Source organism: Cottoperca gobio, chromosome 8 (assembly GCF_900634415.1).
Source record: "Cottoperca gobio chromosome 8, fCotGob3.1, whole genome shotgun sequence".
NCBI lineage: Eukaryota > Metazoa > Chordata > Actinopteri > Perciformes > Bovichtidae > Cottoperca > Cottoperca gobio.
The window spans coordinates 19,520,442-19,535,076 of NC_041362.1; the positions used below are offsets into that span (position 1 = coordinate 19,520,442).

Consider the following 14,635-nt stretch of genomic DNA (forward strand, 5'->3'; position numbering starts at 1 on the left):
ATGGACATTAGGTATAATGATATCCGCAGAAAGTTTTAGTAACCTCAAATTTATAAATATATGTATCAAATATGTGTGTTCAGATTTGACTGAGTTATGATTCCGAGAATATGTGTGAATATTGACACAAATTGCGGAAATTAGGCGCCAATGGATTCAAAGTCGGCAATCAGGTGCTGAGGGGCTTTTAAGTGTCTTAATTTAGTTATTCAAAACTTAGTTTTGAGACGTTCTTTAATACGGTGGCATTATGTTTTTCGTGTTTACGTCCGTCTGTCCCATTGACATTAACGGGACATCTCGGGAACACCTAAAGGGAATTTCATTACATCTGGCACAAACGTCCACTTGGACTCAATGAACTGAAGAGAATTTGGTAATTAAAGGTTTTTGGCCATAACGCATGTCAATTTCACACAAATGTCTAACAGGATAAAATGATGAAGTGATGACATTTTGGACAAACATGGATGTAAACTGCAACTTGACTGGTAGGCAAGTAGTAATTCTGTTTTTGAACATGAAAACCTATAACTTGTAACTGTTGTGACTACGCTGACAACAACCTTCATTTTCTGAAGGTGCAAACTTTTACTGACAGTTTATAAGCAAACAGGCAGTAAGGCTAAGGGTTGAAATAATGTTTTTTTTCAACCGCTTTGTTTGTTTCCATGAAATTATTACCAAATCTCTGGAATATAAACCTTCATCTTACATCTGAGATCCTTGATGTTAGCAAAACATGGTTAATGTGCAATAACACCAATCTACCTCACTGGGTTTAATCTGTATTCAGACTGCCACCATCATAATGACGAACTCCTAATGGAACAAATCCATTTTGTTCTGGGTTCAGAGACTAAGCGTTCTGTGCGAGTTGCTGTGAAGAGTTTATTAATGGATGCTAATGAGTTACCATTTCCATTCACTCAGTGCATGGCACCAGCTTGACATTGCAACTCACTGGGTTGCAATGGTGCAAGACATTCTAGGGTTGTTGTTAAGTGTAGGATTTGCTGTCTCCTGAAGTGCTAGCAACCTATCCAGCCTGCAGCAGAGGGCTGAAAGCAGCGACGCAGACCCGCCTAAACAGTTAGCACGCAAATATATTCCACATGACGAGGAAGATGGCAGCTCGTTTTGAAAATTTAACAGTATCCATACATACCTTGAAAAATATTACGACCTTGTGGGCGCCAGCGTAGGCAAGCAGAGAGGAAGGACAGAAGACAGTATTTGAACAAGGGGGACTTAGATCAGCAAGCTGGGGCTGAGGTGTGAAGCTGTGGTGGCTGAAGACAGGTGCATTCAAGTTTCATTCACATGTATAAATGTATCCATGCAAACCGCACTCACACTCACAAAATGAGATCACCTGGGATGGTGTCAAGTGCATGCAGACCAGAGTTGGGATTTGATTGGATTGGGTTCACGACCATTTTTGTTTTACCAGAAAACACATTTTTGTTTCTGTCTTTTCTAAAAATGTATACATTACATACATAGTTACATATTACACCCCAAATCTGGTTATGGTCTGATGACGTGAGCCATATGCAGAGTGCCATGCCAAACATACAGTGTTATGTTTATCATGTCTGTATCTCTTCCCCACATTAGAGACAAAGTGCCAAGTGTCTTATTGTGGTAAGAGACGAAGAAGAGAAGGAAATCAGCTGATTTTCTTCTCTTATGGTTGAATGTTAATTGTTAATGGATGAGAGGGGAAATGTAATCAGTGTGACCATAATGGGAATGGGAACCTTTACTATGAGATACCCTTATGAGAATTTGCTTCCACATTTTATTCAATCAATAAATCAGTCAATTGTGGATAATTACATTTGAAAATCCATCATTTGTGAATGAATTCCTTCATGGTGTGGGAAGGGCAGTGATTCACAGCAGTGCTAGTCCTGTTATTGCTTTGTGTTCTGTTACCGTCGTATTATTAGACTGTTAGGACTGTTAGGACTGGATCAGTCAGCATTAGCCGGCATGCTCAACAGACAAGACATCACAGGTAGTGGTACAGTGTAAGAATACAATAGAATATATTTTTTAACAAGTAGTCATATTAACATCACTTGTTGGATTAATTCCCTGTTTTACTTCCTGCTTCATTTGGGAGCAGCCATGTGTCTACCTTTGCCTCAGGGAAGCTCTAAGCTACCTCTGACAGCTCTCTAAACTCACGAGCAACAGAGACTTAAAGGAAAGTAACCTTGTAGGAGCAGAAAATTATGGAAACCACATTATTATTTTAGTATATAGTAACTCTTTGCATCTGTGTATTGTAAATACTTGGTAGTAATTGGTTTGAAATGAAATCACACAGCTTATATATTTTAATAGAATAGGTTATGTAAGCATTGTATCACTAATATGTTCAAACCTTTCAGACCACGTACCACTATGTACCTTATTTCCCAAGTACCACTTCCCACTGCAGATACCTACAATGTAACAATGAAAGAGCCACTTAGCCTTTGTTGTTCCTCTTTCGACGGTAAATCCCATAGTGATGTAGCTAGCCTGGTAACGTCTTTTCATTTTTGCTAGACGTGGCTCACCTGCTGACTCTGACTCCTCTTCAGCATTGAAAGGTTCACCTGACTCTGAACTGTCAGGGCCAGCGTTGTCACTTGCCTCTTGACTGAGCTAACACTAACATTACTAGTTCACGCTACTCTAAAAGCGTACAAGTGGTTTGTGTAGTTTAGTTTAGTTTAGTGTTAAAGGAATAGTTTGCTATTTTGGGAAACACTCTTATTCGCAGGGAGTTGAGAAGATTGATACCGATGCAAAAGATTTAGTGAGAGGAAGCAACTGGGTAGCTTAGCATGAAGACAGGAAACAGCATGCCTGCCTCTGTCCAAAGGGAAACAAATCTGCTTGCCAGCACCTCTAAAGCTCACTAATTGTCAGGTTGCTGGTTGCCTGGCAACTTGCTCTGGCCAAACACAAGAAACAGTCAATCCCCCCCAAACAATAAAAACGAAAAAAAAAAATGTATGCACTGGATTTTGTTACCTTTGAACAGAGTTGTCTTAGCTGTCTAGAGCTAGCTGTTACCCCCGGTTCACAGTTGTTTTGCTAAGCTAAGTGAACCGACGGCCGGCTTCAGCTACACATTCACCGTACAGACATGAGAGTGATATGCTCATCTAACTCTTATTATCTACTCGCAAATAAGCATATTCCCTAAAATATTGAACAGCCAGCAGAACATTTTGCACAGAGAGATAACAGATCACGATTCTTTAGAAATGTAGATTTTGAATCATTTACTGAAATATTTCCAGGAACTTGTGACATTAAAATAATTTCTTTCCACCCATGCTGGATCCATCTCCATCCAATTTATTTTCTTAGCTCCATCTTCACTCGTTCCTTCCTTTCTTCCAGTATTAAAATATTTACTCTATGACTGCAGCTCGGCAGTAGAGATAATAAAAGGCTTCAACATTATTGAATACTCTTTATTATCTGGAATGCTGGAATGTTTCTTTTATTTCTTTCAAATGTGCGTTTGAGTAGCAATCTCTCTCTATGTACCAAGTCAAAGTAATGTGTACTTAGAAAAGCTACTTTTTTTCTGGAATCTTTTTGATGTCTCCAGTTTCCTTCTCCCAGAACATCGTCTCGGAAAATAATCTGTCCCAGTGCTTTCTGTGAAATAATTTTGGTCGCCTCCATCTCTCAGTTATTACTACCGTAATTTCCGGACTATAAGCCGCAACTTTTTCCCCATTTTTCGACCCTGCGGCTTATATAACGGTGCGGCTAATCTATGGATTTTTACAGCTAACGGCCACTAGGGGAATTCCTAAATCTATGGATTTTACAGGTTACAGTCCACCGGATGCCGGAAAAGAGCGCGCAAAAGTAAAAGTGGAACCGCGAGTGGTACGAGAGACAGACGGACATTACGAGAGCGAGACAGTTTGTGAGACACCCTCATTACGCGTTCAGTGGGAGGCGTGGATGAATAGTGGCGAAAAATCATTCACCAAAACTGGTCGCATGCGAAAAGCAACTTTCGCTCAAGTTTGCGAGTGGATCCTGACAGCGTGGAGGAGTGTTAAAACATCCACGATCACCAACGGGTTCCGCAAGGCTGGAATGCTGCGTGATGAAGAGGAGGACGCCGCCACAGCTGAAGCCTTTCAGAGGCTGTTCGATTCCGACAGTGACGAAGAGGAATTTGTTGGTTTTGAGAGCGACATCGAAAGAGAGAGGAGAGTGGCTGACGAAGCCACCCTGAGCCTGTTCGTTTCCGACACTGAAGATGAGGACTTTGGTGGTTTTAGTACGCAGGAAGAATATTAAGAAGATTAATGAATCCCCTCTGTGCACGAACCCTTACATATGGTAATTAAATATTAAAAAACCTGCGTCTTATAGTCCAGTGCGGCTTATATATGTACACATCAGTCAATTTAGCTTCTGCGGCTTATATTCAGGTGCGTCTTATAGTCCGAAAATTACGGTAATCATTCTGTCTCCCTCCATGAGCCTGTGACAGAACTGTGGTATGATATTTGTTCAATCAATTATTCCAGTGTTTTGTGGTGTGTGTGAAACTGCAATAGCAGGGAGTGGTCGGATAACCAAATGTTCGCTGCATCTCCCCTCGCTCTCTCTAAATATTCCAAGCCATTCAATTATTCATCCTGCTGTGCCTCGGGGGGTGTATTCAGTCAGATGTCTGCACTGGCAATCGATGGGTACCGAAGCTCAGCTGCATCAGAGGCTAGGTTTGAAGATAGACACACAGCGGATAGCATTGTTTCTGTTATCCCCTGTTGAGCTGGACAACAATATGACTCCTAAAGATGTTGTCAGTTAATATTTATACTCCATGTCAGCAGTGCTCTAAATATACCTGTTCCCATGAGTCACATCTCTCATCAATATCTTATTTTGAAGGTAAAAATAAATCTCTTAACATGGAATGGGAGGTGGTGGTTACATCACACTTTGTCACGATCTGGTTATACTCTGTTTCCTGTTTTATTTTGTAAAGTTCACTCCCCTTGTGTCATGTCTAGTTGTACTTCCTGTATGTGTGTTTTCCCTCCCTTTCTGATTGTTAATGTGTTCCTCCTGTGTCCATTCACCCTGCCCTTGTGTCTTTGTCTTTCTCCCCCAGCTGTGTCTTGTTCCCTCGTTTGGTATCTGTGTGTATATATCCCTGTCCGTCCCTGTGTGGCTTGTCGGATCATCATTCATGTTATGTGGTTGTTACCTGCTGTGCTCCGTCGTGTCTAGCCCGTGTCTAGCCCGTGTCTAGCCCGTGTCTAGCCCGTGTCTAGCCCGTGTCTAGCCCGTGTCTAGCCCGTGTCTAGCCCGTGTCTAGCCCGTGTCTAGCCCGTGTCTAGCCCGTGTCTACCGTGTGTCGAGTGATGGGCAAATGAAGCTTCTGTGAAGCACTGAACCACTTCAGCCAATTGTTTAAAAGATGGGTTCATTACTCGAAGCTTCAGGTACAGTGACCTTTACTGGCGTTTAAGTGCAAGGCTGCAGTGGAGTTTCAAGTATCTTCGCCTTGAAAATTCTTTGACGCACACATCTAAGACTGAATATCATGTTCTATTTAAAAATAAAGATTGATGATTGTGTGCATGTATTATTGAGAACAGAGTGCTGGGAAAAAATGTGGGCTTTTCATGCCTTAAATGTTAGTACAGTTCAAGATTGGATAGAGAGAAGGGGAAAGACGTGCAGCAAATGACCACGGGTCAGATTTGAATCCGAGGCCGCGTCTACCCCGCGTCTACCCCTGGTTGGTTTGTGTTTTCAGTTTTATTTGTTACTTTTTATTTTGGATTCAGCTTTGTTTTATTAAAGGCTCGCTTTTTGTTACAATCTTCGTCTGTTTACTGCATTTGGGTCTTCCCCTGTCTGGAACCGTGATACACTTCTTTTAAGATTTCTTCCCTGACACAACCTTTTGATAGAGTGGTGCGGGGATGACATATTTTTGTAGGCCAATTTAGCATAGACCTGGTTTGCTCAACAAAAAGCTAATGGGATTTCTCCATTGGACTATTGCAGACACTTAGCTCTGTGATATGATATTTACACATTTTGTTCAGCAAGATAATCTTTACAAATAAACACCACTTTTAGGATTCTTGAAGCATTAATGCAATTGCCAAAGGTAAAATCTAACGTTAGACTTTAAATAAACTACACCACGGTTGCATGACTTCAACGTCGGCGTATTGACATGTAGTAGTCTTATTTAACTACTTGTTAACAACCGCATTTTTAATAAGGGTAAATCTCTTAAGCTTGTGTTAACCACAGAACTTATTTCAGGCATCAAACCTGAAATAAGGTTGATTTTATTCAATCCATTGACAAAAAATCCATTGACTTTGAGATGAAGGAACAGGAAGTGCAAACATGCTTACTCATTATCAGGTTTTAGGACTCATTCCTCATTTCTGGCCTTTCACTGAGATAAAGCTGCACATATCAATACTTTTATATAAACGTGGGTCTCATGACTGAGTGTAATGTGAAAAGGATAGCTTGTAGAGATCTGCTCTTTGCAGTGTCCCTTAGCTCTAATGAGCTTTTTTGTGTCTTTCAGCTCAGTGTTTTGATTTTACGGCTCGCAACATTGTTGTTTGGTTCAATCTCACGGCTCTCATCAAACTCATCTCCGGCCCCAGCAGACAGCCAGAAACTCGAGTTTATAATATGCTATCCAATCCGTTTCGCTTTTATTAGGTACACCTAGCTAAAACTGAAGGTTATAATAAATTATAATTTGTTAACAAAGAGGTGTTGTTTCAAATCATTGAGAGCTGTTTCTAATATTATGTCCAACTCATTTATAATGACAGCAGAGTAAATATGCACAACATCCTCCGTATTGATCAGTTGAATCAACTCCTCTCTCAAACATTACATTATAACCTTCATGATGGCAGGATTTATTTCATTGACGTTGTATTAGACTGCATTAGATGGTCAGATCAGGCAGTTAGAAAATCTATTATTGGAATTTTGCTAAACAATCTGTTGCGTGTGTTCTTATACAAGATGGAAAGATGGAGGAATTTGATCACTTAACATTACAGGAATACATGTTGAACTACTTAAGCTAAAGCCTCTCAACCTCTAGGCTCAGTTTTGCTTTGTGATCTTGTCACAGAACAACAGAAAACTCAATGTCAAACAGATTTGTTGCATTTGCTTCTCTGCAATTCAATTTCAGACCATTAAAGTCTGACTTTTTTATCCGACTGAATGAAATATGAGCCAAGCCCAGCTGTTGATTGAATCAGTGCGATCTCAACTTTGAGTTGCGCTTTGGAATGTATGTAACATGTAACATGTATAAACAATACACATTAAGCATTAATGGATTTAAAAGCCTGAAACTCTTTATATGATATTCATCAGTGCATGTTGGATTTATCATAAAAAGCCAAATTACAGTAAATGTTATGAAACACCCAAAATCAACTTTGAAGCCCTTGATTAGTTCCTGCTTGACACAGACACAAATTCAATATCTACACATTATGAAATTAATAAGCTGCGTATAAGAGCCAACTCACTTTCTATTTAAATAAATCACACTAAGTAATTCCTCGGCAGCCATCTGTTGAGAAGAGTATTAAATCAAGAAGGTTTCAGGGCCCGCTTTGCCACGGCCATTTTTCAAAGGCAGTGATGCCGCTTCTCTGCCGGATTACATTTTTTCAGGGGCTCTTTATCAGTTAATTTTGATAAAAACATAATCCATTATTTTTCTTGCAATTATAAGTATTGCAACGCATAAAGAAAGGTCACATGAAAAGACTTGTAAAGCAAAATTGTAATGTAGCAAAAATGCTTTGTAGCATAGAAGTGGGCATCGTTATTTTTATTATATGGACCATTAATTATACACATATTATAGTATCTGCTGCAGGAATTTTTAGCTTTGGAGCTATATTGGGTGATACATAATTATTCAACCACTGTGCTTTTTAATCTTGTATTTTTACTTCCTGTTGCAAGTTGTCTGTGAAGAGAACATACAAAACCACACCTGCTGCTTGTGCCCATCTCAAAGGCTTTTACTGCAAGAAGCAACAGTGCCTGCAGAACGTGTATCTTTTCCCACAACTTTGAATCATAGAATCCAAATGCAATCCAAACAGGTACTGTACCTGCCGGCTTGTAATGCTTGGTATTCAAGTGGTGTTTCAAGTCGGGAGAAAAGCGCTGCTAGGACAGATTATTAACGATACTGTTTGCATCCAGGCATCAAGGCTAACAAAGTTTAATTTTTTATTTCAACCTTTATTTATTTATGAGGAGGTACACCGAGAGCAATGCTGTTTATTTCAGGAACACCACTAACCACTGCCCCACACATTTAGCAAGCTAATGAACAGGTACCGTAATGTGTAAATACAAAGTCATAATGACAGAGGAAAAAGATGAGGCCTTTGGAATATCAACATTTTTATCTTATAAAATTACAAAGAAAAGCTCTATACGACTTAATATAAGAACTTACCAGCCTTCGCAATTTCTGAAAACGTAGGCAAACACTGCCACTATCTATTCTAGGTCTATTCAATTTATGATTTACTTCACTTTTTCCCCTGTGATCACACCTGTTTCGGATGATATCATGCCATTAAATGGCCGTTATCAGGAAATCTGCAAGTTATAGTTTTTACACTTTTATGTTTGTATGGATTAAACAAATGAGATGCAACTTATTAATTAGTGATCTGGACATATTAAGGCTGTATCCCCTGACAATAGATGTACAAAATCTGAGTGACAGAGAAAACACGGCAACACCCACTCTGATGGTTGTTCCTGACTTCAGTGGGCACACAGACTGGCGCAGTGTGTATAATGAGTGGGCTGGTGTGTTGTGTTGGCTGCCCCACAGCTGAGCAGCTCTCTAAATATAGCTCTAGCTCAGAGCTCACAGAGGAAGGCCCTGTGTCGAGACAGCCGGGATTAACCATTACTCTCTGTCTAACACACAGACATGAGCACACACACACTCGCATACTAAACAAGCAGGTACAGGATACGCACAAACACACAGAATGTATAGAATATATTTTTAGCTACATATCTACACACACTTGCTACTGTTACACATGTTCAGTGTTTGCTGGCATGTATAGCCGTGTCATGACCTTATTGATAATAAGGCTCACAACCAGCGAGCAAAATAATTTTGGATTTTATCAACGTTAGCTTGTCAGACAGCGAGGTATGGAGGACCACAGATGGATAATAATGGATACAATGCACTTTATTAATTGATATCTAACTGGACAATAAAAATAGAAATTTCAGTGTTTTATCCCTGTACAAATATATTTTTAATACCAAAAATAACGGCAAATATCCATTCCAGTGTTTTCCCTATATTCATTCCGTAGGTGGCGCAGCGCCATGAACTGAAGCACTGGCGAGAGTCTATGAACAACTAGTGTCTGTGGTCGGTTCACAGGTCTGTAATGTGTCTGTCATCTAAACTGCTCAAGTCTGTTTAACAGGTGATGTAAAGAAAGTGGTGTCTGTAGCCTAACGGTTACAAAAAAGGCTCGGATGTGAACGACACGGCTAACGTGCTGACGGATTCTGTGTTTTTGTTTTTCGTCACTGAGAGAATATTCAGTTAAAACACATCGGTGATGCTGATCATTGCTCTCCGTGAAGTTTGCTGGAAGTGACATAACGTTAGTGTAGCCCTGATGCGTTTTATGTCGAGTGAACACGCCACCGGACTCCATTTAAAAAAAAGCCTTTTAAATGTAGCATTCATTATAAGCAATTTGGCCTGCCTCTGATTAATTTAGCGTGCAGTTAACACAACACTCATACTTTTGTTTAAATGAAAACTCAACTCCCACCATTTCATCCTGGTGTTCTTCACCACTGTTTTGGAAGAAGGAATATACATTTTTAAATAAGTGCTGTAGTGGATCTAATGTATGTCAATTGAAGAGTTGTTCATGTGGATTTAAAGGAATAACTGATAAATATTTAAAGAAACTTTAAAGAAACCTTTAAGTGTTATATTTGAGAACTGCATTTGGTGTAGTTAAATTGTGTTGCCGTGCATTTTCAAAAGAGTTTCGAGGGGGTCTGTTGAAATTGAGTGTTGATATTGACTTTGGCAAATAAAGCGGGATTGGATCAGATTCATTTTATGAGAAAATCTATGATGAATGGCAAAATGTGCATGCATGCTTTGTGTACAAATCAAGTCAGAGATTAGTAAAAGAAAAAAAGGTTAATTCTTGGAATTGCAAAATTTCTATTTTATGGAGGGACTGATTCTTGATTTGTATTAGAAACAGAGGAAATAATCGTATTCATTTATTTTTCAAATGTTGGTGCTGCTGCTTTTGTACTTGTACTTTGTCTAGAATAGGATTGTGTATGGTCAATAGATTGATCAGGATTGTAACAGCTTTACACTGTTTGGAAGGAGGGATGGGTCTGTCAATGCAGAATGCGACAGAGGCAGTCTAACGCCCTCAGACCTCGACGTTGCAGTCTGCTACCTCTCAAAGTGGGTGTGGGTGCTAAAACAGTAGCGGGAGCAGAGAAACAAATAACAGTCTCTTGACGAATAGCTGCTCAGCAAAAGATGGCTGAACTACAGTGAGATTATAAGATGCTCAATTCATTACTGAGGAGAAAGGAAGAGAAAGGAAGAGACAGGCGACGGCAGAGCTGCCATCTTTATAGCCCCCTCACTTGTTCCAGCACACAAGTAGGCGTCTGCTTCTTTTTCTTTCTCCGTTCTCTTGACTAGCACCAAAAGCACCCCGGCTCTGTCTATTGATTCTGACACAATCAGATCGATCAGGCTGAAGCAAAACAAGGCTAAATAAATGTTGACAGCGATGAAGAGATTTTCAATTTATACCTGAAACCATCTGTCAGAAGGTGATGTTAAGGCCCTGTCACACATATCCGTATGACAGAAACGATTCAAATACGTCCAACTTTTCATCGGATCGGAAAAGTGAACATATACAGATACGCATGTCTAACCTATTGATATTGTATCACTTACTACTACAAAATGTATCAGACGAATGTCCAACGAATGCATAAGATATACAAAAATATGCGGTATACAAAATATCGGCAACATGCTGGTTTACGTTGATATAAGGTAAGGTATAAGTAGTATTCATTAAGAGCTCACTGTGTTACGCTGGTGTACGTTGATATAAGGTAAGGTATAAGTAGTATTCATTAAGAGCTCACTGTGTTACGCTGGTGTACGTTGATATAAGGTAAGGTATAAGTAGTATTCATTAAGAGCTCACTGTGTTACGCTGGTGTACGTTGATATAAGGTAAGGTATAAGTAGTATTCGTTAAGAGCTCACTGTGTTACGCTGGTTGTGCTTTGTTGAACGCTGATGTTTTGAGCATGTTCAAAATTACTGGACGTACCCGACGTGTGCTTCATAAGATATGTAGACGTTACGTTACGTTAGACATATGTGAATACGGAATACGTAGGTGAATACTTACCTACGTAAATACAGTACGTGAATACCTACGTGACTACGTTAGAGGAACGTTAGATATAGGCTACGTCGGCTGACGATGAATCCTACAGCCAATTTATTGATAACGAGTGGATAACCTATTACTACTATGTTAAGATTATGCCTGACGACGGAGTAATTTATTAAATGTATTTCTACAGTACAGCTAGCGTTCAGCATTTTAGCCGTTCTCCAGCATCAGCATGACATGACGTGAACCAGATGGCACTTTTCCAGCTCCGTTGGCCAGAGGCTCTGATACGTTTTAAATAAGTGATAAGCTAGCAATGTTTGACATACGTATAATAATTTGTTATGTATTCGTTATGTATACGTCAGCTACAACACCGCTGTTGAAATGTTGAACGTATTTGGACTCTGACTTACCCTTAATTTATATCAACCTATTGCCGATATTTTCTATGCGCCGGCATACGTTTCTGTCATACATTCTCAGCTGTCCTCTCGGCCCTTCCTTCTCCCAACTCCTTCTCACTCATGCTTGCCAACTCTGCCACAGACACTCTCCTCTCTACTTTGTCTTCCTCTCTGGACTCCCTCTATCCTCTAACTCTGCAGCAGGTTCGCCAGACCCCTCCAGCTCCCTGGTTGGATGACTAGGGGAGCTGAAAGAAAATGGCTGAAAACTTACCTTTCAAACTCTTCTCTCCTCTTTTTCAATTTCAGAAGCGAAAAGCACTTTCTTCCAACAAAAGGGCCGCTCAACTGAGACTGCCCTCCTCGCTGTCACTGAGGAACTCCACGCTGCTAGAGCAGCCTCCCTCTCCTCTGTTGTCATCCTTCTGGACCTTTCTGCTGTGTTTGACACAGTGAACCACCAGATCCTTCTCCACACCCTCCAAGAACTGGGAGTCTCAGGCTCTGCTCTCTCCCTGCTCGCATCCTACCTAAAGGATCACACCTACAGGGTAACTTGGAGAGGGGCTCTGTCGGACCCCTGTCAACTCACCACCGGGGTACCTCAGGGCTCTGTCCTGGGGCCTCTCCTCTTTTCACTGTACACCAACTCAATTGGCTCTGTCATTCACTCTCATGGTTTCTCCTACCACAGCTACGCAGATGACACTCAACTGATTCTGTCTTTTCCCAGATCTGAAACCCAGGTGGAGGCACGGATCTCGGCTTGTCTGGCTGATATCTCTCGGTGGATGGCCGCGCATCACTTGAAACTCAACCTTGACAAAACCGAGCTCCTTTTCCTTCCAAGTAAGGGCTCTCCCATCCAAGACCTTACCATTAACATCGGCACCTCAGCTGTTTCCCCGACTCTGACCGCAAGGAATCTGGGTGTGACACTGGACAACCAATTGTTCTTCGGTCCCAACATCGCTGCAACAACCCGCTCCTGCAGATGCACTCTGTACAACATCAGGAGGATACGTCCCCTACTGACTCAGAAGGCGACGCAGGTTCTTGTTCAGGCTCTTGTCATCTCACGCCTTGACTACTACAACTCCCTCCTTGCTGGACTGCCTGCATGTGCCATTCGACCTCTACAGCTCATCCAGAATGCAGCAGCCCGACTGGTCTTCAATCTACCCAAGTTCTCCCACACCGGCCCGAATCTGCTTCAAGACTCTGGTGCTGGCCTACCGTGCTGTGAATGGATCAGCCCCTTCCTACATCCAGTCCATGGTCAAACCATACACCCCAGCTAGTTCACTTCGCGCTGCGTCGACCAATCGGCTCGCCACTCCCTCACTACGAGTGGGACCCAGATTTCCCTCAAACAAAACCCGCCTGTTTGCTATCCTGGCTCCAAAATGGTGGAACGACCTCCCCATTGATGTCAGGACAGCAGACAGTCTTCACACCTTCCGTCGCAGACTGAAAACTCACCTGTTTCGACTGCAGAATGAAGAAACAAATTAACTGTTCTTTGTATGTTGCACTTATATTGGTTTGGCTTATTTATAGCTAATAGTCTGTATGTTGCACTTATGTTGCACTTCAAACTGGTTTATTTGAAGACAGTGTTCACTTAAACGATTGTACCTGTTTGAAGCTATTGTACTTACAAGATTCTTGCTGTTCGGAGTTGTATCCTCATGATTGTTTGCAAATCAAAGCGTCAGCTAAATGAACTGCAATGTAATGTAATGTAATATGGATATGTGTGACAGGGCCTTGAGTTTGATGCTTCAATTTATGGCTCAATATTCCCTCAAATTAAATTGTATCTACACTTCTGAAGCATTCTGCTGTTTCGCATCCACAACACGAATCATACAGAGTCAATACAGTAGTGTTTAACTGGTTATTTTCCTATGGACAGAGTAACCCGGTTAGTGTCCACACTACACTTAAGGTCTAATTCCATCTAAGCTGTTTACCGCAGAGGAGAGAAATTACCATAACAAACTACGTTGGTTACCCCACGTTGGTTACAACAGCATAAATATGGCAGTATGGTAGGTTTTGAGTAAGTATGGGTTTAACCATGGTATTCTTGAACATTTGTAATGTTTACATGCTTCAGTCCTGAGTTGAAGATCTCAAATTCAGCGGCTTTATGAAGGCCAGATGGCTGGTGAGACTGCCCGGTGGGAAGAAGATCATCAGTTCCATCTCAACCACAACCAGAGTCTGTCCACGCGTCTTACTAACGCTCCCTGACCTTAAACTGACTCTCTGTTGTTCACTTTTGTTTACTTAAGGGGACAAGGCAAAGACAGGAAATCCTTGTGAATCCTCAGGTCAGTTTACCATTTAAGATAGTAGATCAATAAGTAATTAACATCTCACAAACTTCACAAGTTTAGGATGGATCACCCACATGCTTCTTATTCTAAATGGTGCTGTATGTTACAATTAGAAGGGCACTTTGAGAGCGCAGACTTCCGCCAATGTTAACGAAAGTGAAAAATGATTGGTGTATCTGCCCCGGCCTCTGCTATACCCTTCAACTACGAAACCGAAAACATTACCTCCATGGCGGAGGTAATAAAGCACTTTTCTTTCTACTATTTTGTGGAATTAGATTTTACATTGGAAAAAAAGCCGCTTAAGAATAGAAGAATAGAAATGTCCCACTGTGGAAGCCATTCCTGGGTGCTA

General features: G+C 41.0%; 1 protein-coding gene across 4 annotated transcripts in view; it reads right to left on the minus strand.

Annotated features, from left to right (window-relative positions):
• Positions 1–14,635, minus strand: part of LOC115012653 (vesicle-fusing ATPase) — a 49,138-nt gene that overhangs the window by 29,370 nt on the left and 5,133 nt on the right. For 3 of the 4 annotated variants that reach the window (XM_029438370.1, XM_029438371.1, XM_029438373.1), the window contains exon 2: positions 1,169–1,186. The exons of the other annotated variant lie outside the window; for it this stretch is intronic. In XM_029438370.1, coding sequence (XP_029294230.1) covers positions 1,169–1,186 — 18 coding nt within the window. The remainder of the gene's footprint in view (positions 1–1,168; positions 1,187–14,635) is intronic. 4 annotated transcript variants of the gene reach the window in all.